Source organism: Bufo gargarizans, chromosome 6 (assembly GCF_014858855.1).
Source record: "Bufo gargarizans isolate SCDJY-AF-19 chromosome 6, ASM1485885v1, whole genome shotgun sequence".
Classification (NCBI taxonomy): domain Eukaryota; kingdom Metazoa; phylum Chordata; class Amphibia; order Anura; family Bufonidae; genus Bufo; species Bufo gargarizans.
In genome coordinates, this window is record NC_058085.1 from 111,748,642 (window position 1) to 111,774,314 (window position 25,673).

General features: G+C 43.5%; 1 protein-coding gene across 1 annotated transcript in view; it reads right to left on the bottom strand.

The window, feature by feature from the left end:
* Positions 1 to 3,461: 3,461 nt before the first annotated feature.
* Positions 3,462 to 25,673, bottom strand: part of LOC122940866 (ubiquinol-cytochrome-c reductase complex assembly factor 1) — an 83,210-nt gene continuing 60,998 nt past the window's right edge. The window contains exons 5-7 of the mRNA XM_044297726.1: positions 17,578 to 17,655; positions 16,478 to 16,591; positions 3,462 to 7,010 (exon numbers count right to left, since the gene is read on the bottom strand). Of these exons, the coding sequence (XP_044153661.1) occupies positions 6,876 to 7,010; positions 16,478 to 16,591; positions 17,578 to 17,655 (327 nt within the window). The 3' untranslated portion in view covers positions 3,462 to 6,875. The remainder of the gene's footprint in view (positions 7,011 to 16,477; positions 16,592 to 17,577; positions 17,656 to 25,673) is intronic.

A 25,673-nucleotide genomic window follows, 5' to 3' on the forward strand; every position in this document is an offset into this window, starting at 1 on the left:
TGGGGTGTCTTTTTACATATACCCATGCTGGGTGAGAGAAATATCTCTCTAAGAGTCAACTTTTCCCATTTTTTATACAAAGTTGTCATTTTAGAGATATATTTCTCTCATCCAGCATGGGTATATGTAAAAAGACACCCCAAAACACATTGCCCAACTTCTCCTGAGTACGGCGATACCACATGTGTGACAAAGAGCACCTTTTAGGAGGGCATTTTTAGGCATTAGGATTCCAGACTTCTTCTCACGCTTTAGGGCCCCTAAAATGCCAGGGCAGTATAAATACCCCACATGTGACCCCATTTCGGAAAGAAGACACCCCAAGGTAATCGCTGAAGGGCATATTGAGTCCATGAAAGATTGAAATTTTTGTCACAAGTTATCGGAAAGGGAGACTTTGTAAAAAAACAAAAACAATTTCTGCTAACTTGTGCCAAAAAAAAAAAAAACTTCTATGAACTCGCCATGCCCCTCACGGAATACCTTGGGGTGTCTTCTTTCCAAAATGGGGTCACATGTAGGGTATTTATACTGCCCTGGCATTTTAGGGGCCCTAAAGCGTGAGAAGAAGTCTGGAATATAAATGTCTAAAAATGTTTATGCATTTGGATTCCGTGAGGGGTATGGCGAGTTCATGTGAGATTTTATTTTTTTGTCACAAGTTAGTGGAATATGATACTTTGTAAGAAAAAAACAAAAAAACTAAAAAAAAAATTAAATTAATTTCTGCTAACTTTTGAAAAAAAAAAGAATCTTCTATGAACTCGCCATGCCCCTCAAATCGATCTTTTTATAGCGCCGCAGCGATTTTACGGTGTTTTTGCAGTGAAAATTCCTGTCACTGCGGTGGGGCGGACTGAACGCAAGTGTGCGCACAAGATCAGGCCTGATTGGGCGAACACTTTGTTTTTTGTAGAGCCTATAGAACATGTCCTATTCTTGTCCGCAATTGTTGCGGACAAGAAAAGGCATTTTCTATATAGTTCTGGCAATGTGCGGATCCGCAAAATGCGGAAAGCACATTGCCGGTGTCCATGTTTTGCGGATCCGCTGTGTTTTGCGGTTCCGTGGATCCGCAAAACACATACGGACGTCTGAATGGAGCCTTACAGGGGGGTGATCAGGGAGTCTAATATGGGGTGATCAGGGGTTAATAAGTGACAGGGGGGGTGTAGTCTAATGGTGTTTGGTGCTACTTATTACAGAGCTGCCTGTTTCCTCTGGTGGTCGATCCAAGCAAAAGGGACCACCAGAGGAGCAGGTAGCAGGTATATTAGACGCTGTTATCAAAACAGTGTCTAATATACCTTTTAGGGGTTAAAAAAAAAAATCGCATCTACAGCCTGCCAGCGAACGATCGCCGCTGGCAGGCTGTAGATCCATTTGCTTACCTGCAGTTCCTGTGCACACGCGCGCCTGTGTGTGCACGTTCACAGGAAATCTCGCACCGGCGCGTGATTGTGCCTGAGTCAGCCACCTCCGGAACGCGATCCTGCGTTAGGCAGTCCGGAGGCGGTTAATGGTGATTTCTGAGATTTTTGGAATGATGACTTGTCCTCTCCAACACTGGGGACTCCTACCGATCAGCTGTTTGATAAGGAAACACCGCCCGCAGTAGCACTGCAGTCTTCTCACAGCTTTGCCTAGGCCATTTGACCAACATACATGAGGTAAATGGGGCATGAGGCTTTGGCGTTACTGCAAGCACTGGTGCCTTCGCAAACAGCTGATTGGCAGGTGTGCCGGGTGTCAGACCCCCACTAATCAGATACTGATGATCTATTCAGTATCAAAACCCCCTTTAATCCTTATAGCTTTTGAGGTTTGAGGGAGACTTGGACCAGACTTGGTGATGTGGCTAAGACAAGAGCACTCTGGTAAACTGCATTTTGAAGTCCTACCAGTACAGGACTAACTTTAGATTATATAATTCAGCATGACAGTAGTCATAGACGTGGTATTACAAGTATTTAATAAACACATACAAATAGAGATTAACTTTCCAAAATGTAAATACTTGTTATATATACTTTATAGATCTGTGTACCACTCTGTATCCTTAATAGCTTTACTTTCTACAGTATAATTATATAAGTTATTCAATAACCAATGATATCACCTCTATAACATCTACTATACAAACCATATAGAAAAAGAGACTGAAAGTACACTTTCACATTATTAGAAAATCTAAAGAATAATCATATATACTATATATACCCAAGTAACAAGAACTGCAGTGATGCCTTGAGTTAGCTCATAGGGACCAATCAGATCCTTTATTTACTCTATTACAAATAACAAGTAATCCTATTGGTTAATACGACATACCCGTACAAAAATGCAGAATGATTCCAGTTTTACATGTACAGGTTAAAAGGGGCTCTCCAATGAAGACAACCTCTATCCATATGTGCCCTTATGTCATAGAGGGGATCTCTTGCTCGGCCCCCCTACATTTGCTGCCCTGTACAAGAGGCAGCTATAATAGAGGACTAAAGCTATCCTTGTATAACACAGACAGCCAATCATCGGAATTTCCACCATGTAATACTACATTTCTCCTGCAGTGCAAAGAAATACCGTACATGGCTGGCTGCAGCATCCCCCGACACTTTCAGACGATTTATGGGGGGTGCTGGAAGCAGGACCTGGGCAGATAATTTTGAAAAGGTTTGTCTCTGATGAGACAACCCCTTTAAAGGAAAGGTAGTAATAAGTAATACGATATCCCCTATCCACAAGAGATAACTATTAGATCAGTGTTGGTCTGACTGCCAGGATCTCCCACCATAAGAATAGGCACCTGTAGCCCATGGGACCCAGAAATGAGTGGCACTTCAGGCATGTGCGCTCCCGCTCTATTCATCCTTATGGGACCGGCTGGAAATAGAGCGCTTGTACTCAGCTTTCCCTGAACAGTTCATTGAGAGGAATGGAACGCACTTGCCCAACATGCTATTCTATTCATTTTGGGGGCCCAGCAGATATGAGGGCCCCAGCAGTCAGACACCCACCCACCGATATAATAGCTATTCCCTATCCTGTGGATAGGGGATAACTCGTTACAACTAGAATACCCACTTAAGTAACATGGAGGCAAGTTATATTGTAGCCATGACAATGCTCCTTGTTTATGAGAAAGAACTGTAGCTATTAAAGCTTACTGTAATGATGCTGAATTGAATGTGCAGTTCTAGGAAACTTTGCTAATGGCTGAAAATGTCCTATTTTAAATGGGTTGACCAATTTAGACTAAAAATGCTAAAAATGGCATAAACAGCCATATTCTAAACACAAGCATACATGATTTTGTACTGCCCTCCAGCTGCGATAGTGAAGGCCCCCGTATCGGCGGTGTAAAGAAAAAGACCAGGAATTCTCTGCATCCAGAGGTTGCAAGATGGTGGCAGTCACATGACTTGTTCACATGACCACTTCCTTGGGCTGTTCTTGGCTTTCAGAACTTTGGTGCAGGCACTGAACAGCAAGTGGACATGTCCAGATGCAGGCAGCAGAATCCCCTGTATCTGCACATGCGCCTATTTGCTATCCAAGCACCTGTGCCGAATTACTGAAAACCAGGAACAGTCCAAGGAAGTGGTCATGTGAACAATTCATGTGACTGCTGCCATCTTGCTGCCCCGTAGGGTATACAACACAGATCCTGGAGTAGCCAGGAACCTTCACTATCACAGCTGGGGTACAGTACAAAGTCACACATGCTTGCACTTAGCATACATGACTGTTCATGGGACTTTTTGAAATTTCAGTCTAAATTGGCCAACCCCTTTTAAGAGCACCAAAATGCCAAGGACAGGGCATGCAGCTGGTCATAGAAAGCTGCACAGCTCTCTTCTAGGTTCCCATTCAACATGTAAAATTCAGCAAATCTGTGATTAAAACAATACATGGTTGTCAAACTGCTTAAAAATGACCTCGTAGATGGGATGAACAATGACATCTCGTTAGGTGACCTCTAAAAATATAAAAATTAGAATAGAAATTTAAAAAGTACTAGCTTCAGTATAATGGCTTAATAATGTCATCAATGTGAAGTCTGGTAGAAGGGTTTGTGTTTACATATATGCTGCAAAAGAAGAATACAACCATCCATCCAGATCTATGTACCTACTGCATCCAGGATTCCTCTCCCAAAACCATGTCTTCAAGATCAAAGCTCTGAAATGTTTTATTGGTCAAAACTTCACTTGCCAACCAGTGGAAGTGAATAATTGGTCTGCCTGGGATAATTAATAAAGCATTTCATTTAAAGGATAATACGCATTATTATGGAGATAATTTAAGGAACCAACTGCCCTGTGCCCCTTACCCCCCTTGTATTTGCAGATCTAAAATCCCTGAGGTAAGCTGGCCATAAACATCAGACTCTTAGCCAATTTAGATTCAGTCTGCCAAGTCTCAAACCGTTTGAACCCATATTAGATCCCCATGCGGCCATTCCCTCTACAGATACTCTATACTGCACAACAATTATTATGCTTGTGGATAAAAAAAAAAAGTTTATAATTAAAGTAATTAGATGTTTCAGTGCTTTCTGTTTATATCGTTATGTGACCATGTAAAGCAGGATAATTGTCAGCTTATGATGTGTATTGTACAGTGTGCAAAACAGACCACTATAAAAAGGCAGCTAGCATTTCCATGAAAGGGGTATTCTGGTTACCCTAAGGTTATCCCTTATCCGCTGGCTAAGGCATAATGGTTAGATCGGTGTGGGTCTAAACGCTGGGACCCCCAACAATCACAGGAATGGCAGTGGCAGTCAAGCATTCCCTTCATTATGGAAATTAGAGCTGATCTGAGATTACGGATTTCACCAATGTGCTCTTCTCACCTGTATCTGTAGCAAATGAGGTCATCTGGCACTATAAGATGCATATAGCATATCTGTAACATAAAGGCCATCACCATGTACATTAATTTTTTTGTTAGCCAGCAGGACCAGCTGACAATCTAATGTGTATGAGGAGCTCCCGAATCGCTTGTCCAATCCTTTTGTTCTCCTAGGAAATAAACTGCTGCCAGACACCCACCTTCTCCACTCTCCACATTGGAAACACACTTGGACTTGGCCAAGTCGAGGACACACATGTAAGAGGGAGTCTAGAGAGATAGCAGTTGGACGAACAATGGCTCGGCTGACAACTATTAAAGGTGGGCACCTTAACATTTTTCACCTTTTAAACTTCCAATCATTTCTTCAAGGGTCACTTAAAGGGGTTCTCTGGGATTTTCAAATTGATTGCCTATCTTCAGGATAGCTCATTAATATAAGATCAGCAGGGGTCTGACTTCTGGCACCCCCACCGATCAAATGTTTGGGAAGGCTGCGGAACTCCTAACAGCTTACCAAGCACAGCAATACTTGGTATTGCAGCTCACTCCCATTAACTTAAATGAGAATGAGCTTTGGCTAGGCAATGTGACCGATGAACGTGATATCACATGGCCTAGTAAGAGACCTAAGCGATCACGGACCACTGTGGTCTCTTTAAACAGCTGATCAGCCGAGGTTCCAAGAGTCGGATCCCTCACCAATCTGATACTGAGATAATCTATCCTGAGGATAGGCCGTCACTATCAAAACCCCTGATAACCCCTTAAATGCACCCTCTTTTAAAGTATCTTCTGGATTTCCCTTTTATGTCTGAGATCATGGCTTCCAAAAATTAGGATTATTTTTAGACCAGTGCATATATTTAATATATTTGTTCACAGTTTTCATGTAAAGTGAAAATATTCATTAGCAAATTCTAATTCATGCACACCCATCATGCAGGTTGGAGACCACTGTTCTACAGTATATAGCAAGTCTGATGTCCTCTTCACCCAGACACTTTACACAGACACTAACAGAGCAGACATGGGACCCTTTTCTAGATGCAAACAATGGCATCAGGGTCTCCAAGTACAGATAATTTATTTCTATCAAAATCTATTAGAATCTAACAACAATAGCATGGTGGGTATGACAGCTATGAAACATGTTTGGTGCTACAGAAAAAGCTAGACACCATCCAGCTAGTTCCACCTTGCCAGAAACACCCAATCCTTCGCTTCATAGTAATCCCTCAACTAGCTTGGTAGATTACATTTTCTGTAGCCTCCTCTGACCTGGGGAGGCCCCAATAGACACTTCTCAGCTCATCTCCAAAGACCATAGCATAACTACAGAGGGGGCAGAGGCTGAATTTGTACTGGGTCTTGGTTCTTGAGGACACCTATTGTCCCCTAGACAATAATACAGCTATAAATAGTATGTGACAATGGTGAGGGTCCTAGCATCAGGACCTCTGCAAAATGACTTGGAGATGTCAAGTGCTTCAGAGGAAAACAAATACCGTATATCCTCAGACCTCATCCTCAATGTAAAAGAAAAAAAAACAACAAAAATGAGTGACGAGACTGCCGAACATTAAAATTTATTCAAAGAATAGACTAATATTCTAGTTCTACAGAATAAAAATGGTCAGCATTTCAAGGTCTCCCCAAAATAGGCTAAGTGAATATTATCAAGTTCTCCTGTTATGCGTCTATGTCAGATCTGGATGAAGAGTAATAACGATCAAAGGGTGTGCAAAAGTTTGTCAGAATATTTAATACTATAGGGCCATGATGGAGATTGCATAGTATACTGCACACTCTCTCCCCTGGAAGAGAAGACTCACTGAACAAGTCCATAATATTTTTCCTATACCCTGAAATTTATGTAAACCAATCCACCGAACATATAAAAAACTGGTTCTGTGTTTTTAACGATTTCCACAAAAGCATACTCTTTCAAAGGTCTTCAGGGATGGCACTCCATGTGCTATCGTCAAGGGATAGCTACACATTGCCACTGAGCACTTTTAAAGTCCTTCATCATTGTATGTTGGGGGAGATGGCTTTAGAATGCTTTGAGGATCACTCTCCACAAGGGGGCGCCAAGCTACTTCCCCAGTTAAGAGAAGGTCTTCCCCGTTTAGTGAATCCAGATATTGCATCTAAAAAAAAATAAAAAAATATGAAAATGGGTGATTTTTATGCACAAAATAAAGAGTTAAAGCATCAGATTAAACATTTTTTTTCATTATCTGCAACACAAATGATAACTGTTTTTGGCCTGTATATTTTTTGCCAAAGATGAAATGGTCTGAATGTACTAAAATCCAAATTGTCAGCCACATCAATATACACAAAGTAACTGCCACTATTCAAGCTCGTCAGGATATAGAATTCGATGTGGATGGTGATTTCGTGACATGCAATATCTAGTGACCATGCTGAATCGGAAAGAAATGGGAAAAATGAATATGCTTATGAGATCAATGTAGTGCTGCAACTTCAGTCTTTGATCCGAGACTTGAAGCACTGATATCTTGGCATAAGAGACTTAGGTTAAGGCCTATGGACGCCTTTGAATGTTTTATTTTTTATTATTCCATTGTACTTACTTTGGGCTAAAAAAGCAATTGTTTCCCAATAAGCCTGTAAAACATTTGTAAACTTTTGTCTTCAGCATCCTACACCTTTTCACATATACTGTAGGCCGCTCTGTCTCCCTCACAGAGAAATCTGTCACAGCAGAAGTCTGATGGCTTATTCTCTATCCCTTATCTCTGCATTCCTGAGAGCTCATAAACACGGATTTAAGCTGAATTTTTATTAATTTGAATAAAAAGTCCGTTTAAATAAGTGTTTTTGAGCTCTCAGGAGTGCAGACAAAGTTTACAGATCGCAATATCAGACAGCTCCTTTGGCAGATTTCACTGTGAAGGAGACAGAGCAGCTTACATAAATTCGAGAAGATGTAGGCTGCAGAAGACAAATGGTTGAACATTTTTAAATTAACTAATAAAAATCAAAAAAATACATTCAAAAGGTGCCCATAGCACTTAACCTCACATCTCCCCGCCACCACCTGCTGGTTCAGCGTTTCTGTACAGAAACAATGTTGGAGGTGTAGAATTTATGCTAGGTATTCTAGAGTAGTAAGTACGAATCTTTGAGAATTTAAAATGGTTACTAGTGTATATCTTGGGTGGATTTCCTTGACTGAAAGGTGTTTTCGATAACTTGTCTTTTTGAAAAGAAGCTTGCAGCTAATGTCACATCTCAGTGACTCTAAGACTAGTTTTCCATCCAACACCCATCAACTTGGCAGATATCACATTGCTCAGCATTTACCTACTCATGGCTCCTTCAGATCACATTTAGAAAATCCAAGTGTTTCCAGTGGGAGCACAGGAGAAGAGGTGTGACATGTAAACTCATATATTCAGTAACTCTTTCTAATTTGCAGTCAGACTCAGATTGTTAGTATTAACGGTTTCAAAATGCTTTATGCTCAAATGGAGCTGCCAGGTCAATATACAGTATTTCCATTTTCCTAGCACTATCCCAATTTATTCAGCTATTTCAACACGTTGTTCTGCAAATATCATTATGAAACATAAAAAGCGTGAGGCACCTCATCAGATCCCTGCCTAGACTCTACAGTAAAGCAACTTAAAAGTTTAAAAAATTAGGATGTTTAAAAATATGCCCATAAAGAGCAAACCAATGGGCATAGTCGATACAGCTCTAAGCTGCTGTTCAGGGTGGGAATTGGGAGGCTTCGAGAGCAGTCATGTTGAATGGCCAAGAGTCAAGCAGTGGTTGTCTTTTATCACCTACAAGACCTGTATAATGAGTAGGTAGTATACGTAGCCATCAACCAAGGAACTGTGTAGAAGTATTTTTAATTCACATTTCCACATTGTTTACCCCCAAATAAACAGATAGACACTACCCATATTTACTTTAAAGGGATATTCCCCAGATCAATGAAGATCCGACTGCTGGGACCCCCACGGATCAGAAGAATAGTGGATCTTTTTGAGTACAGCTCTTCTTTCACTTTGAATGAAGTGGCAGTCTACATGCTTGATGCTGCTCCATTTAAAACTACTCCTAGCTATAGAGTTGTGGCTGGACCGAATAAGAGAACCAGGGTCTCCCATGCTAGCAATTAATGAGGGTCAGGTAAATAGGTGATACATGCTTCAGGTTTTTTCATTATAATGTTCACTGTGGCTGTACAAAAGGCATATGACTTACAAAATATCTGTACACAGCATTACTTTCTGTGGGAGAAAACACTGCAAATAACTTGGTTATTGCAAAAAGTTTCATTATATGTGGATTTTCTGAGATTATGCAGTAGTGGTCGCATAAAGGAAAAATGAGCTGTGTAGCCCTTTAAAGCCCAAAAACTAAAACTTCAAAAAACACCAAGTGTCTTTTCACATACTGTTCTATATCCTATAGTTATTAGAGGGCACTGGCTACAATGCTGTGGCTACCATTTCACTGACTTCTTTTCTGCCTAAGATTTTTACTACTAGCCCTTTATCCAGAAATCTTAGCTTCAGAATAAATACATACTACTGTGTGTATACCTGGGCAAAGTATGGACTGGTGGCAACTCAACAGGAATCAACTGTCACCCAATCAGCTCAATAACTCATGTCCGCAAGGTGCGCGTGAACTAGACTACATCTCTGGAAGACGTCTGGTAGAATAACACTTCTTAGCATACATGGAGTGTCCCGAAGGTCTGGGAACTGTTTTCACCATGCTTGGCCTGTATTCAGCCAGCAAAAGCACCAGTTCACAGAGTGGCAGGAACACGGACCAGCTGAATAAACAATGACATGTTAGAGAGAAAGTAAAAAAAAAAAAAAAAATTCAATCTACTCTCAAGATCCTGCCTGTCCCGTACTTGTTAACACGGCTACTCCAGCCCAATCTCACATAATCCATAATGAATACCTTGTGTTAAGAAAAAAAAAAAAAACATTCGCAATATAAAAACTTTTAAGCATTTAATTTCTTAATGGATTCACTAAAACGAATTTTAACAATCTTTTTGAAGAACCAAAAAATGACACATATTCTTCTTAAAGACTGGAGAAGATCTGATGGCCACTTGTCATGATTGACTAAAGGAGGGTTAACTAGAGTTACACCTTCAAACTACTTGTATAGTTTGTAAATATCTCATAGAATCTATGAAAGGAGGATGGAGTCATTTGGGAAAGGATTACGTAACTCACAGGTGTTTCTGCAGACCCGTACAGTTCAGTCCATGCAGAAAAAGACATCATTAAAACCAAACCTTAGAAGGACCTAGAAAATCCACATGAGACTAAACACTGAAACATTCTTTGGAATTGAAGGATTATTAAGCATGTCATAGTGGTGTTTATTTCGTTTAACAAGTTTCAGCCTAGCTACAAAGACCATACCACAGAAGACACGATGTTGGAAAAGTCAAGATTTGCTCCGCAAAGCTTCGGTGAAGGTAGCACACAAGCCTCTCCTTCGTCCTCAACACATCCATATGCTAGCAATAACACACTAGACATTATTAAGAAATGCCCCTAGTGGGTTGTTTACTGCGTGCCAACTATATGTGTAATGTGTCTGCACAATAAAACATGGAGAAAGACTTAAGATCTATCTAATACACCACAGCTAGTGTGACCAGCTGCTTTGTATTAAAACGTGATAAACGGACTTTACAAATGTCTCTCATGGTTAGCTACCAGATGAGACGCTGATAGGTGCACCTCTAATAGAACGTTATTTTGTGTTGAAAGTATAATAAACCATAACACTAAACCATGGTTTGGCATGGAAAACTGTATTTTGTGGATCTACATAGAATAGTATAGATTTATAAAACTAAAAAACATGTTAAATTAGTGGGGAAAATATATTTGCAGAAGAATTATAAATACAATTATTGTTAGATAATTTCTCCATGATACACCTGTGCCGATGTGTTAAAATGTTTGCTTACCTTTCAAAAAACACGTGAATATAGCAAAATCTGTAATATATCTTATCACAGGAAAAGTGCCTCTTTCTCACTCTAGCAGCTCACTCATCACCCTCCCCTTCACCTAGCCCTGCTCACAGTATGTAATCGGATCCTTCACTGTGCTTACAGTCCATTTTGGTGTCTGAAGATGGATTTAGGTGATAATTTAGAATGAGGAATTCGGTAAATAGAGAAAGAGGTATTTTTACCTAAGATATATTACAAAGATTATTATATTCACCTGTATGATTGATTTATGCTACATTTGTCGATAGGTTAACCACCATTGTGATATGACATCTCAAAAGAGCCACACAATACTCACCGACCAATAACATACGAATGATAACTATGTATGATTAATGTGAGATTGTCACAGCTACTCTCCGGCATCTATCAATGGTCTCAGTGGTGACGTGGGGTAGTCACTGACGTCCCAACGGCAGAGACCAGCGCAGCAGTGATGACGTACCTAACTACACATGTGAGGCCAGTGTTTGGCTGCAGGATAGTTGGGCATGTCATTGCTGCAGCACCTAAAATAAAGACCATGGCTGCAGTAGTGGATCAGATGGCGAGAAAGGTTTATTTTGTTATTTTATAACACTCCCTCCCTTTACATAATTTCTTTGGGGTCTACAAAACTCATTTTTTTCAAAAATTATTCTTTAACAGACATCAGAACTGAAGATCATCCTTGTCCTTTACCCAAAGTTTTGTTTGGGTAAATCTTTTACAGCATAAGAAGGCTCATGTTCATAACATGGCTATAGAAGCACCCACATCCATTTCAGACTGTACAACTATATAGTATGTGCATGTAAAACACAGAGCCTATATCAGATTTTTGCCCTGATTCTTCGAATTGTTAAAGTATAACTGTCCTAATTTTATTTATTTTTTTGTATTGGATTTGGTGATTAATATCTCCTTGGTGGCCCTATTTCAAACTTTTCACTGTGTATTCAATTACCCCTTAATTCCACATTTTTGTTCCCTGTACTGCCTGCTTTTACCTGTGCTATAAATAGGGTTGCTATGCATGGTCCGTCTATCTGTTGAAGGATGGAGGACGCAGAAGCACGCAGCGTACAAGGTCAGATTACAGACAGCCAGGGACTGTAAGTAAATGATTAAAGCCAGGTCCTCCCCAGCAGCTGATAACATTGCCTGGGCTGTGTGCACTTCTCCCTGTCCCTGCGCTTGGCAGACGCTCACTCACTCAGCAGACTGGGACAATGCAGAGTCGAAGCAGAGCAGACCAGGGAAGGGAGATCTGCCATCTGCTCAGTGTATAAATGAAAGCAACATGTGGTAAGAGGACCCCTTTGTGCTGCAGGAGATTAACCCTTTAGGGGGAGGGCTCTGGTTACTGACACTTTTGGGGAGCTATTGTTACTGGCTAGTGAGGGCAGGCGGGATTAGCCTCAGGGTGAGGGCAGTGGCGGCCATCTTAACTGAATTGTGAAATTGCAGTTTTATGCAGACTGGTTGCTAAGGGATGAATCTTATTAAATATGGGGTAAGTCAGTCTAATAGTAACTGATTCTGGAATATCATGTTATTAGTAACTACATATATGAAAATTGAAATTAGGGTCTAAATGTGACAGTTATCCTTTAAAGAATCATGCTGAGTAGGTGGTGAGGCAAAGTGCCTCTCACAATCAAAAACTCCAAACCATAATTTTCCAACCATCATGGGAAATCTTTTCATAGTTTAGTGGATACACACTTTCTTGTACGGGTGGCCCACGAAAAAGTAGCCCACCTTCAATATCTTCAAATGAAACTGTAAAAAGAAATAGTAAATTTGTCTTAGTTGTTGATAGCAACTAATCAGAGCTCAGCTTCCATTTTTCAGAGTCCTGTAGGAACCGAAAGCTGAGCTCTGATTGGTTGCTATGGACAACTAAGACAGATTTACTATTAGGCAGTTTAATTTGGAGATAATGAAGGTGGGCCTTTTTCATGGGCCACCCTGTAGAAATGGGAATGATCAGAATCTTTGTGCACAGAGAGGGGTCCGAGACATGACACAAACCATTTATGAAAGTTTTATCTGTGTCCATTTTTGTCCTCCTTTAAATGTGGTCCTCTGTACTTCATCACTAGAACACATCTTGCACAATAATATAATATCTAGTGGCAAAGATTCTCTTAAAATCTGACACAAAGGGGTTGTCTCAAAGACAACTCTTGTCAATATTAGGGATCGACCGATATTGATTTTTTAGGGCCGATACCGATAATTTGTGAACTTTCAGGCCGATAGCCGATAATTTATACCGATATTCTGGGAATTTTTATTTTTGAAAAAAAAATAAAAAAATTCCCACAAATCTGCTGAAAATTAATGTTTATTGTTAATGTGTATTTTTTTTTTGTAAATGTTTCTTTTATACTTAATATTTGGGTGTTTTATTTTTGTAATTTTTTTTTTTTTTTTTTTTACTAACTTTTAGCCCCCTTAGGGACTAGAACCCTTGTCCTATTCACCCTGATAGAGATCTATAAGGGTGAATAGGAGCTCACTGTCCCTGCTGCTCTGTGCTTTGTGCACACAGCAGCATGGAGCTTACTATGGCAGCCAGGGCTTCAATAGTGTCCTGGCTGCCATGGTAACCGATCGGAGCCCCAGCATTACACTGCCGGGGCTCCGATCGGAGGAGGAGGGGATCCTGTGGAGGGGCGCACTGCGCCACCAATGCTTAATACTGGGGGGGCTTGGGGGGAGGCGCACTGCGCCGCCAATGCTTAATACTAGGGGGGAGGGGGGGCGCACTGCGCCACCAATGTCTAAAACTGGGGTTGGGGGGGGGGGCACTGCGCCACCAATGAAGATTAAAGGGGTTGTCCAAGTTATATTTATTGATGACCTATCCCCAGGATAGGTCATCAATATCAGATCACCCGGCACCCCCTCCGATCAGCTGTTTGAAGAGGAGACTCGCACAGTGTCAGCGCTGCCTCCTCTTCACTGTTTACCTTCTAGCCGTTGCATCTGCAGTGGTGAGCAGGTGTAATTACACCCAAGCCTTCCTATTCATTTCAATAGGAAGGCTTGGGTGTAATTACACCTGCTCACCACTGCAGATGCAACGGCTAGAAGGTAAACAGTGAAGAGGAGGCAGCGCTGACACCGTGCGAGTCTCCTCTTCAAACAGCTGATCGGAGGGGGTGCCGGGTGTCGGACCCCCGCCGATCTGATATTGATGACCTATCCTGGGGATAGGTCATCAATAAATATAACTTGGACAACCCCTTTAATCTCTCATTTATTCATATACAGGAGGCGGGAGCTGGCTGCAGAATCACATAGCCGGCTCCCGACCTCTATGAGCAGTAGCTGCGATCCGCGGCACCTGAGGGGTTAACTACCGCAGATCGCAGCTACCGCTCATAGAGGTCGGGAGCCGGCTATGTGATTCTGCAGCCAGCTCCCGCCTCCTGTATATGAATAAATGAGAGATTAAGCTTCATTGGTGGCGCAGTGGCCATAGCTCCTCCTCTCCTCTTGTCCCCTGTCCTTTCATTGGCGGCAGCGGCAGCACAGGGGGAGGAGACACTGCTTCCTTCTCCCCTGTGCTGCTAAGGGGAACACGGAGAGCACTGAGAGCAGCGCGATCTGTGTTCCCCATACGCTATCGGAATATCGGCAAAATAAATGCTGATACCGATAGCGTTCAAAATCCTGAATATCGGACGATAATATCGGTAAATCGATCCCTAGTCAATATACTCTGTTAAGTATATAGGTCCTGATTTATTAAGGCTGGCATATACTACACCAGTCTTGATGGGCCATGCGCCTCTGAAGGAGGCATTTAAATTAAATGCCTCCTCTAGCAATCCATGTGTAGAATGAAATGTAAACCAGTCATGATTTACACCAGTTTCTGGTGTAAATGACTGCAGTGGCCGGGTTTGGGGGGCCCCCCAACGCTACGCTGAGGTGTTGCTGCTCTCCGGAACGGATGGTAGGGCGTGGTGCACCCCAAAGAAAAGTAAGTCCAGAGAGTCAGGGTCTGCAGTAAATCAGGGTGCTTCTTTACTGGAGGAATTCAGGTACAAAACAATACAGGTGAGGCATTGGGCTGGCTTCTCCAGTCTCCTCCCTGGCAGAAGAAGGGTTTGATGCTGAGGAAAGGCCTGAGTTAGCTGTCCCGCTTTCTCTTCAGAAGGCTGGTACCCTGGTCCAAGGCTGGTGATTCAGGGTCTGTGGCAGCGTATCCCCTTCTCAGTGTCTTCTTCTGGTCACTCAGTAGTCTGGCAGAGTCTTCTCTTCCAAGCACTGGTCCCTAACTGCAGCACACTAGGGGCTCTGACTGCCCTCCTTATATACAGCTTTTGCTAGACTAGAACCTTCTAGTGGGAGGGGGGAGTGGAGAAGCACAAACTGATCTCAGGAATTTTTTAATCAAGACCCATTGGTTTTTCATTTCAGATGTGGTAGAACAATAAAAAAAAAGTGAAAAGTGATTTGTGAAGGTGCACCTATCCTTTAAAAATAACTTCAAACACTATTCCAGTTGAATTACCTTATTACCTATAAGACACCCCCAAGTTTAAAAAACAGGAAATTAGAAAATAAATATGTTATATTAATTACAATTTCCCTGCTACGGAGGCTGGTCCATCATGACCTGCTATTGGCTGCTCCCCTGTCACCAGATGTTTTAATCCGTGTGATGGGGAGATGCAGCGGCGGCCGCGCAGGGATCTGGAGGGACGCGAGTGGAGTAGGTAAATATGCTCTAGAGGAGGCGCCTGGGCATTCTGGGGGTCATTATAGCATAGGATAAAACCCTTTACTATTCTAGGTTAGAGGGGGTTAATAGTTTAAAGTCAGCTCCTAGTGTGTCAACTTTTGACCACTGAAACAAGAAGCAATGGCACATTTGGTCAAATAATATAACATCACACTAAACCTCACAAGTTACAGAGTACAGTACATTACAGTACTGTGCAGTCCTTGCTTTCTTACCGGTCTCGCTCCTCCCACTGGTGACATCATCAAATGTCCTTTAGCTATCCTAAGTCAGAGCTTTCATGCATTTCTCTCCTGCCTGGGGACCTTCAGCATGAGTAGGAGAGATGCACACTTCTCTCATTGATCCAGCAAAGCACTGTATGCATGCTCTGCTGGATCATTAAGGAAGCAGTTAGGGAGGTCTGGCACTGCTATAAGATAATCCAAGTAGTAACAAAAAAAAAAAAGCATGGAGACAGCAAGTCCAATGTTTGGAATTTATTCCAGATGCAACGTTCCGGCTAAAGAGCCTTTGTCAACCATGCTTGACAAAGGCTCTTTAGCTGAAACGTTGCATCTGGAATAAATTCCAATCACTGGACTTGCTGTCTCCATCCTTTTTTATTTTTTCTACGTGCATTACCCTATTTTGCACGGGGAAACCTACCACTTCCCCAGGAGACGTGCACCCATTGCTCACTTCCTAGGAGTGCTGTTCATCTTGCTTGATTTCATGCAAGCTATAAGATTCAGGCACTTTAAATGAAGATTTTTCCCATTAAAAAAGTGAGTCTTATAGTCCAAAAAATACTGTAAGTTTTGGAAAGATTTAAGAGGGTTTAAATGACTTACCTGTTTGCGCACATATTCAACCATTAGTTCCATTTGCCGGGGATCATCACACCTCATGTTGAAAAGATTACGCCAAAGGGCAGCGGCTAGAATACGATCATCAGATATAATCCCCTAAAGTAGACAACAAATCTATTTAACTCCATATTCATCACAAATTTAACACGATTACAAATCTGGTTTGTCCTTAGTACCAAATATTATCCCTACAAAAATGAGAAGCAACATAACTTGTAAATCGTATTTCATCTCCATCCTTATAAGCTAAATATGTGAGTAAATAAATGCAAAACAAGTCATTGCAAAATCATACAATCATATACAAGGGATGTTCAAAATCACAATGTAATAAAAAAGAATGAAAGTGCAGCTCAAATAAATGTAAATTCATTCCATGCACTACTAAATGTCATACTCTAATATATATCAGTCAGCCTATAATAATAAAATGCAGTGCAGATCTGACCCAACTACCCCTGAGGCCAGTGACTGGCTGCAGCGGACATGTGGGGTAGTTTGACATGGTATCAATACAGTGTCGGAAACAAGGACCACTGGGCAGTGAAGAAGCAGCAAAACCGCCATATTATTCTCTTTTTTTCTTTGTGCACAGTGTGGCATGAATATAAAGTAACTTCATTTGGCAGCACCAAACATAAAATTATAAAATAACTTTTAACAAATAAAAAAATTTTGTGGTAGGGGACTTTTTTGTTTCATTAAACTTCATATTTTTGTCCTTCTAGATGCAGCGATTCTTCTATCTCTGGAATACATAGTATTCGAAAGCATTATTGGCTGTAAGTGATATACAGACAGATCTCAACGCCCCCTGTTTGCGTGGCAGAATGCCAATGGACTGCCAGAGGGAGCCCCCTCCCTCTGTCAAACACCTTTGTGAAGGAGGCATCTAAGGGGTTTAAATGGCAGGGATCAGAGGTTTCTCTGATCCCAGCTATTACAGCAGAAGCCTGGCTGTCACCAACAGGCTCCTGCATTTCTTCGCATGGGCACAGCTTCCATAACGTACATGTATGTGATGGTGCGTCAAAGGGTTAATACAAAATGCAGTACGAGTCAGGTGGCTATGGGACTCATACCTCGTCATATCCAAATATGGACGCATAAAATATTTCCGTTAAAGCTCTCATTGTGTTCTTCATTGCCACAGGATCAACCTAAAAAAAAAAAAAAAGGATTAAATCAAGTATATTATATTATACATGTAATTAGAACTCGCTGCGCCGATGCTGCACTCACACAGGCTGCGGGCTCAGCTGCAGTTGCTATTATGCAGCTGAACAGGAATGGAAGGGCACACATCCGACCAGGATCTGGGCAGATGAGCCTGTAGTCTGTATGAGTGCAGCAGGGACAGTGGCATTGGGATGGGTATGTATTTACCAAATGCTCTTCTTTCCACAGGATAGTACAAAGGACTGATTACCTTTCCTGTGCATATCTATATCCTAGCAATACACCGTAACTAGAGTTGAGCGAACACCTGGATGTTCGGGTTCGAGAAGTTCGGCCGAACATCCCGGAAATGTTCGGGTTCGGGATCCGAACCCGATCCGAACTTCGTCCCGAACCCGAACCCCATTGAAGTCAATGGGGACCCGAACTTTTCGGCACTAAAAAGGCTGTAAAACAGCCCAGGAAAGAGCTAGAGGGCTGCAAAAGGCAGCAACATGTAGGTAAATCCCCTGCAAACAAATGTGGATAGGGAAATGAATTAAAATAAAAATTAAATAAATAAAAATTAACCAAAATCAATTGGAGAGAGGTTCCATAGCAGAGAATCTGGCTTCCCGTCACCCACCACTGGAACAGTCCATTCTCAGATATTTAGGCCCCGGCACCCAGGCAGAGGAGAGAGGTCCCGTAACAGAGAATCTGTCTTCATGTCAGCAGAGAATTAGTCTGCATGTCATAGCAGAGAATGAGGCTTCACGTCAGCCACCACTGCAACAGTCCATTGGCATATATTTAGGCCCAGCACCCAGGCAGAGGAGGGAGGTCCCGTAACAGAGAATCTGTCTTCATGTCAGCAAAAAATTAGTCTGCATGTCATAGCAGAGAATGAGGCTTCACGTCAGCCACCACTGCAACAGTCCATTGGCATATATTTAGGCCCAGCACACACACAGGCAGAGGAGAGAGGTCCCGTAACAGAGAATCTGGCTTCATGTCAGCAGAGAATCAGTCTGCATGTCATAGCAGAGAATGAGGCTTCACGTCAGCCACCACTGCAACAGTCCATTGGCATATATTTAGGCCCAGCACACACACAGGCAGAGGAGAGAGGTCCCGTAACAGAGAATCTGGCTTCATGTCAGCAGAGAATCAGTCTGCATGTCATAGCAGAGAATGAGGCTTCACGTCAGCCACCACTGCAACAGTCCATTGTCATAAATTTAGGCCCAGCACCCAGGCAGAGGAGAGAGGTCCCGTAACAGACAATCTGGCTTCATGTCAGCAGAGAATTAGTCTGCATGTCATAGCAGAGAATCAGGCTTCATGTCAGCCACCACTGCAACAGTCCATTGGCATATATTTAGGCCTAGCACACAGGCAGAGGAGAGGTTCATTCAACTTTGGGTAGCCTCGCAATATAATGGTAAAATGAAAATAAAAATAGGATTGAATGAGGAAGTGCCCTGGAGTCCAATAATATATGGTTATGGGGAGGTAGTTAATGTCTAATCTGGACAAGGGACGGACAGGTCCTGTGGGATCCATGCCTGGTTCATTTTTATGAACGTCAGCTTGTCCACATTGGCTGTAGACAGGCGGCTGCGTTTGTCTGTAATGACGCCCCCTGCCGTGCTGAATACACGTTCAGACAAAACGCTGGCTGCCGGGCAGGCCAGCACCTCCAAGGCATAAAAGGCTAGCTCTGGCCACGTGGACAATTTAGAGACCCAGAAGTTGAATGGGGCCGAACCATCAGTCAGTACGTGGAGGGGTGTGCACACGTACTGTTCCACCATGTTAGTGAAATGTTGCCTCCTGCTAACACGTTGCGTATCAGGTGGTGGTGCAGTTAGCTGTGGCGTGTTGACAAAACTTTTCCACATCTCTGCCATGCTAACCCTGCCCTCAGAGGAGCTGGCCGTGACACAGCTGCCTTGGCGACCTCTTGCTCCTCCTCTGCCTTGGCCTTGGGCTTCCACTTGTTCCCCTGTGACATTTGGGAATGCTCTCAGTAGCGCGTCTACCAACGTGCGCTTGTACTCGCGCATCTTCCTATCACGCTCCAGTGCAGGAAGTAAGGTGGGCACATTGTCTTTGTAGCGTGGATCCAGCAGGGTGGCAACCCAGTAGTCCGCACAGGTTAAAATGTGGGCAACTCTGCTGTCGTTGCGCAGGCACTGCAGCATGTAGTCGCTCATGTGTGCCAGGCTGCCCAGGGGTAAGGACAAGCTGTCCTCTGTGGGAGGCGTATCGTCATCGTCCTGCCTTTCCCCCCAGCCACGCACCAGTGATGGACCCGAGCTGCGTTGGGTGCCACCCCGCTGTGACCATGCTTCATCCTCATCCTCCTCCACCTCCTCCTCATCCTCGTCCTCCTCGTCCTCCAGTAGTGGGCCCTGGCTGGCCACATTTGTACCTGGCCTCTGCTGTTGCCAAAAACCTCCCTCTGAGTCACTTCGAAGAGACTGGCCTGAAAGTGCTAAAAATGACCCCTCTTCCTCCTCCTCCTCCTCCTCCTCCTGGGCCACCTCCTCTTCCATCATCGCCCTAAGTGTTTTCTCAAGGAGACATAGAAGTGGTATTGTAACGCTGATAACGGTGTCATCGCCACTGGCCATGTTGGTGGAGTACTCGAAACAGCGCAACAGGGCACACAGGTCTCGCATGGAGGCCCAGTCATTGGTGGTGAAGTGGTGCTGTTCTGTAGTGCGACTGACCCGTGCGTGCTGCAGCTGAAACTCCACTATGGCCTGCTGCTGCTCGCACAGTCTGTCCAGCATGTGCAAGGTGGAGTTCCACCTGGTGGGCACGTCGCATATGAGGCGGTGAGCGGGAAGGCCGAAGTTACGCTGTAGCGCAGACAGGCGAGCAGCAGCAGGATGTGAACGCCGGAAGCGCGAACAGACGGCCCGCACTTTATGCAGCAGCTCTGACATGTCGGGGTAGTTGTGAATGAACTTCTGCACCACCAAATTCAGCACATGCGCCAAGCAAGGGATGTGCGTCAAATTGGCTAGTCCCAGAGCTGCAACGAGATTTCGCCCATTATCACACACCACCAGGCCGGGCTTGAGGCTCACCGGCAGCAACCACTCGTCGGTCTGTTGTTCAATACCCCGCCACAACTCCTGTGCGGTGTGGGGCCTGTCCCCCAAACATATGAGTTTCAGAATGGCCTGCTGACGTTTACCCCGGGCTGTGCTGAAGTTGGTGGTGAAGGTGTGTGGCTGACTGGATGAGCAGGTGGAAGAAGAGGAGGAGGAAGTCGAGTAGGAGGAGGAGGCAACAGGAGGCAAAGAATGTTGCCCTGCGATCCTTGGCGGCGGAAGGACGTGCGCCAAACAGCTCTCCGCCTGGGGCCCAGCTGCCACTACATTTACCCAGTGTGCAGTTAGGGAGATATAGCGTCCCTGGCCGTGCTCACTGGTCCACGTATCTGTGGTTAGGTGGACCTTGCTACAGATGGCGTTGCGCAGTGCACACTTGATTTTATCGGATACTTGGTTGTGCAGGGAAGGCACGGCTCTCTTGGAGAAGTAGTGCCGGCTGGGAACAACATACTGTGGGACAGCAAGCGACATGAGCTGTTTGAAGCTGTCTGTGTCCACCAGCCTAAATGACAGCATTTCATAGGCCAGTAGTTTAGAAATGCTGGCATTCAGGGCCAGGGATCGAGGGTGGCTAGGTGGGAATTTACGCTTTCTATCAAATGTTTGTGAGATGGAGAGCTGAACGCTGGCGTGTGACATGGTTGAGACGCTTGGTGACGGAGGTGGTGGTGGTGGTGTTGGTGGTACATCCCCTGTTTGCTGGGCGGCAGGTGCCAACGTTCCTCCAGAGGCGGAGGAAGAGGCCGAGGCGGCAGCAGCAGAATAGGCCGAGGCGGCAGCAGCAGAAGAGGTAGCAGGGGGAGCCTGAGTGACTTCCTTGGTTTTAAGGTGTTTACTCCACTGCAGTTCATGCTTTGCATGCAGGTGCCTGGTCATGCAGGTTGTGCTCAGGTTCAGAATGTTAATGCCTCGCTTCAGGCTCTGATGGCACAGCGTGCAAACCACTCGGGTCTTGTCGTCAGCACATTGTTTGAAGAAGTGCCATGCCAGGGAACTCCTTGAAGCTGCCTTTGGGGTGCTCGGTCCCAGATGGCGGCGGTCAGTAGCAGGCGGAGTCTCTTGGCGGCGGGTGTTCTGCTTTTGCCCACTGCTCCCTCTTTTGCTACGCTGTTGGCTCGGTCTCACCACTGCCTCTTCCTCCGAACTGTGAAAGTCAGTGGCACGACCTTCATTCCATGTGGGGTCTAGGACCTCATCGTCCCCTGCATCGTCTTCCACCCAGTCTTGATCCCTGACCTCCTGTTCAGTCTGCACACTGCAGAAAGACGCAGCAGTTGGCACCTGTGTTTCGTCATCATCAGAGACATGCTGAGGTGGTATTCCCATGTCCTCATCATCAGGAAACATAAGTGGTTGTGCGTCAGTGCATTCTATGTCTTTCACCGCTGGGGAAGGGCTAGGTGGATGCCCTTGGGAAACCCTGCCAGCGGAGTCTTCAAACAGCATAAGAGACTGCTGCATAACTTGAGGCTGAGACAGTTTCCCTGGTATGCATGGGGGTGATGTGACAGACTGATGGGGTTGGTTTTCAGGCGCCATCTGTGCGCTTTCTGCAGAAGACTGGGTGGGAGATAATGTGAACGTGCTGGATCCACTGTCGGCCACCCAATTGACTAATGCCTGTACCTGCTCAGGCCTTACCATCCTTAGAACGGCATTGGGCCCCACCATATATCGCTGTAAATTCTGGCGGCTACTGGGACCTGAGGTAGTTGGTACACTAGGACGTGTGGATGTGGCAGAACGGCCACGTCCTCTCCCAGCACCAGAGGGTCCACTAACACCACCACGACCATGTCCACGTCCGCGTCCCTTACTAGATGTTTTTCTCATTGTTATGGTTCACCACAACAACAAATATATTATTTGGCCCAATGTATTGTATTCAAATTCAGCGGGATATAAATTTGAGGCCTAGTATTTAGGCGCTGGGTGACCGGTATGGATTTAGTGACAGAATTAGACTTGGAAATGCACAGAAGCGTGTGTGTGTGAAGTTATTCTGAATGACCCAATGTGCACCTTGAATATTATATACCCTTTTAGGGATAGATTTCAAATAGCTCTGATATAGCAGAAACAACTAAATTATGAAATTGCTAAATTGGGAATTGTATTTCAACCCAGAACAAAAAATGTGCTTTGACGGACACTAAATAACTTTCCCAGCCACAACAGGACAGCGTTAACGAGAGATTTAGCAGGATATAAATTTGAGGCCTAGTATTTAGGCGCTGGGTGACAGGTATGGGTTTAGTGACAGAATTAGACTTAGAAATACACAGTAGCGGGTGTGTGTGAAGTTATTCTGAATGACCCAATGTGCACCTTGAATATTATATACCCTTTTAGGGATAGATTTCAAATAGCTCTGATATAGCAGAAACCACTAAATTATGAAATTGCTAAATTGGGAATTGTATTTCAACCCAGAACAAAAAATGTGCTTTGACGGACACTAAATAACTTTCCCAGCCACAACAGGACAGCGTTAACGAGAGATTTAGCAGGATATAAATTTGAGGCCTAGTATTTAGGCGCTGGGTGACAGGTATGGGTTTAGTGACAGAATTAGACTTAGAAATACACAGTAGCGGGTGTGTGTGAAGTTATTCTGAATGACCCAATGTGCACCTTGAATATTATATACCCTTTTAGGGATAGATTTCAAATAGCTCTGATATAGCAGAAACCACTAAATTATGAAATTGCTAAATTGGGAATTGTATTTCAACCCAGAACAAAAAATGTGCTTTGACGGACACTAAATAACTTTCCCAGCCACAACAGGACAGCGTTAACGAGAGATTTAGCAGGATATAAATTTGAGGCCTAGTATTTAGGCGCTGGGTGACAGGTATGGGTTTAGTGACAGAATTAGACTTAGAAATACACAGTAGCGGGTGTGTGTGAAGTTATTCTGAATGACCCAATGTGCACCTTGAATATTATATACCCTTTTAGGGATAGATTTCAAATAGCTCTGATATAGCAGAAACCACTAAATTATGAAATTGCTAAATTGGGAATTGTATTTCAACCCAGAACAAGAAATGTGCTTGAACGGACACTAAATAACTCGCCCAGCTACAGCACTAAGGACAGATTTAGCTGGATATAAATTTGAGGCCTAGTATTTAGGCGCTGGGTGACAGGTATGGGTTTAGTGACAGAATTAGACTTGGAAATGCACAGTAGCGGGTGTGTGAAGTTATTCTGAATGTCCCTATGTGCACCTTCAATATGATCTACCCTTTTAGGGATAGATTTCAAATAGCTCTGATATAGCAGAAACCACTAAATTATGAAATTGCTAAATTGGGAATTGTATTTCAACCCAGAACAAGAAATGTGCTTGAACAGGACACTAAATAACTCGCCCAGCTACAGCACTAAGGACAGATTTAGCTGGATATAAATTTGAGGCCTAGTATTTAGGCGCTGGGTGACAGGTATGGGTTTAGTGACAGAATTAGACTTGGAAATACACAGTAGCGGGTGTGTGTGAAGTTATTCTGAATGACCCAATGTGCACCTTGAATATTATATACCCTTTTAGGGATAGATTTCAAATAGCTCTGATATAGCAGAAACCACTAAATTATGAAATTGCTAAATTGGGAATTGTATTTCAACCCAGAACAAGAAATGTGCTTGAACGGACACTAAATAACTCGCCCAGCTACAGCACTAAGGACAGATTTAGCTGGATATAAATTTGAGGCCTAGTATTTAGGCGCTGGGTGACAGGTATGGGTTTAGTGACAGAATTAGACTTGGAAATACACAGTAGCGGGTGTGTGTGAAGTTATTCTGAATGACCCAATGTGCACCTTGAATATTATATACCCTTTTAGGGATAGATTTCAAATAGCTCTGATATAGCAGAAACCACTAAATTATGAAATTGCTAAATTGGGAATTGTATTTCAACCCAGAACAAGAAATGTGCTTGAACGGACACTAAATAACTCGCCCAGCTACAGCACTAAGGACAGATTTAGCTGGATATAAATTTGAGGCCTAGTATTTAGGCGCTGGGTGACAGGTATGGGTTTAGTGACAGAATTAGACTTGGAAATGCACAGTAGCGGGTGTGTGAAGTTATTCTGAATGTCCCTATGTGCACCTTCAATATGATCTACCCTTTTAGGGATAGATTTCAAATAGCTCTGATATAGCAGAAACCACTAAATTATGAAATTGCTAAATTGGGAATTGTATTTCAACCCAGAACAAGAAATGTGCTTGAACGGACACTAAATAACTCGCCCAGCTACAGCACTAACGACAGATTTAGCTGGATATGAATTTGAGGCCTAGTATTTAGGCGCTGGGTGACAGGTATGGGTTTAGTGACAGAATTAGACTTGGAAATGCACAGTAGCGGGTGTGTGAAGTTATTCTGAATGTCCCTATGTGCACCTTGAATATTATATACCCTTTTAGGGATAGATTTCAAATAGCTCTGATACAGCAGAAACCACTAAATTTTTAAATTGCTAAATTGGGAATTGTATTTCAACCCAGAACAAAAAATGTGCTTTGACGGACACTAAATAACTTTCCCAGCCACAACAGGACAGCGGTAACGAGAGATTTAGCGGGATATAAATTTGAGGCCTAGTATTTAGGCGCTGGGTGACCGGTATGGATTTAGTGACAGAATTAGACTGGGATATGGCCAAAAAATAACCACACTATTGCTGGTTAAATGCACTTGGTGATGGGCGCAGCTTGCCCCTGATGTAGTATATGGCCAAAAAATGAACAGACTATTGCTGGTTAAATGCACTTGGTGTCACAGCTTGACCAACCACACTACTGAGGGTTAAATGCACTTGGTGACGGGCGCAGCTTGCCCCTGATGTAGTATATGGCCAAAAAAT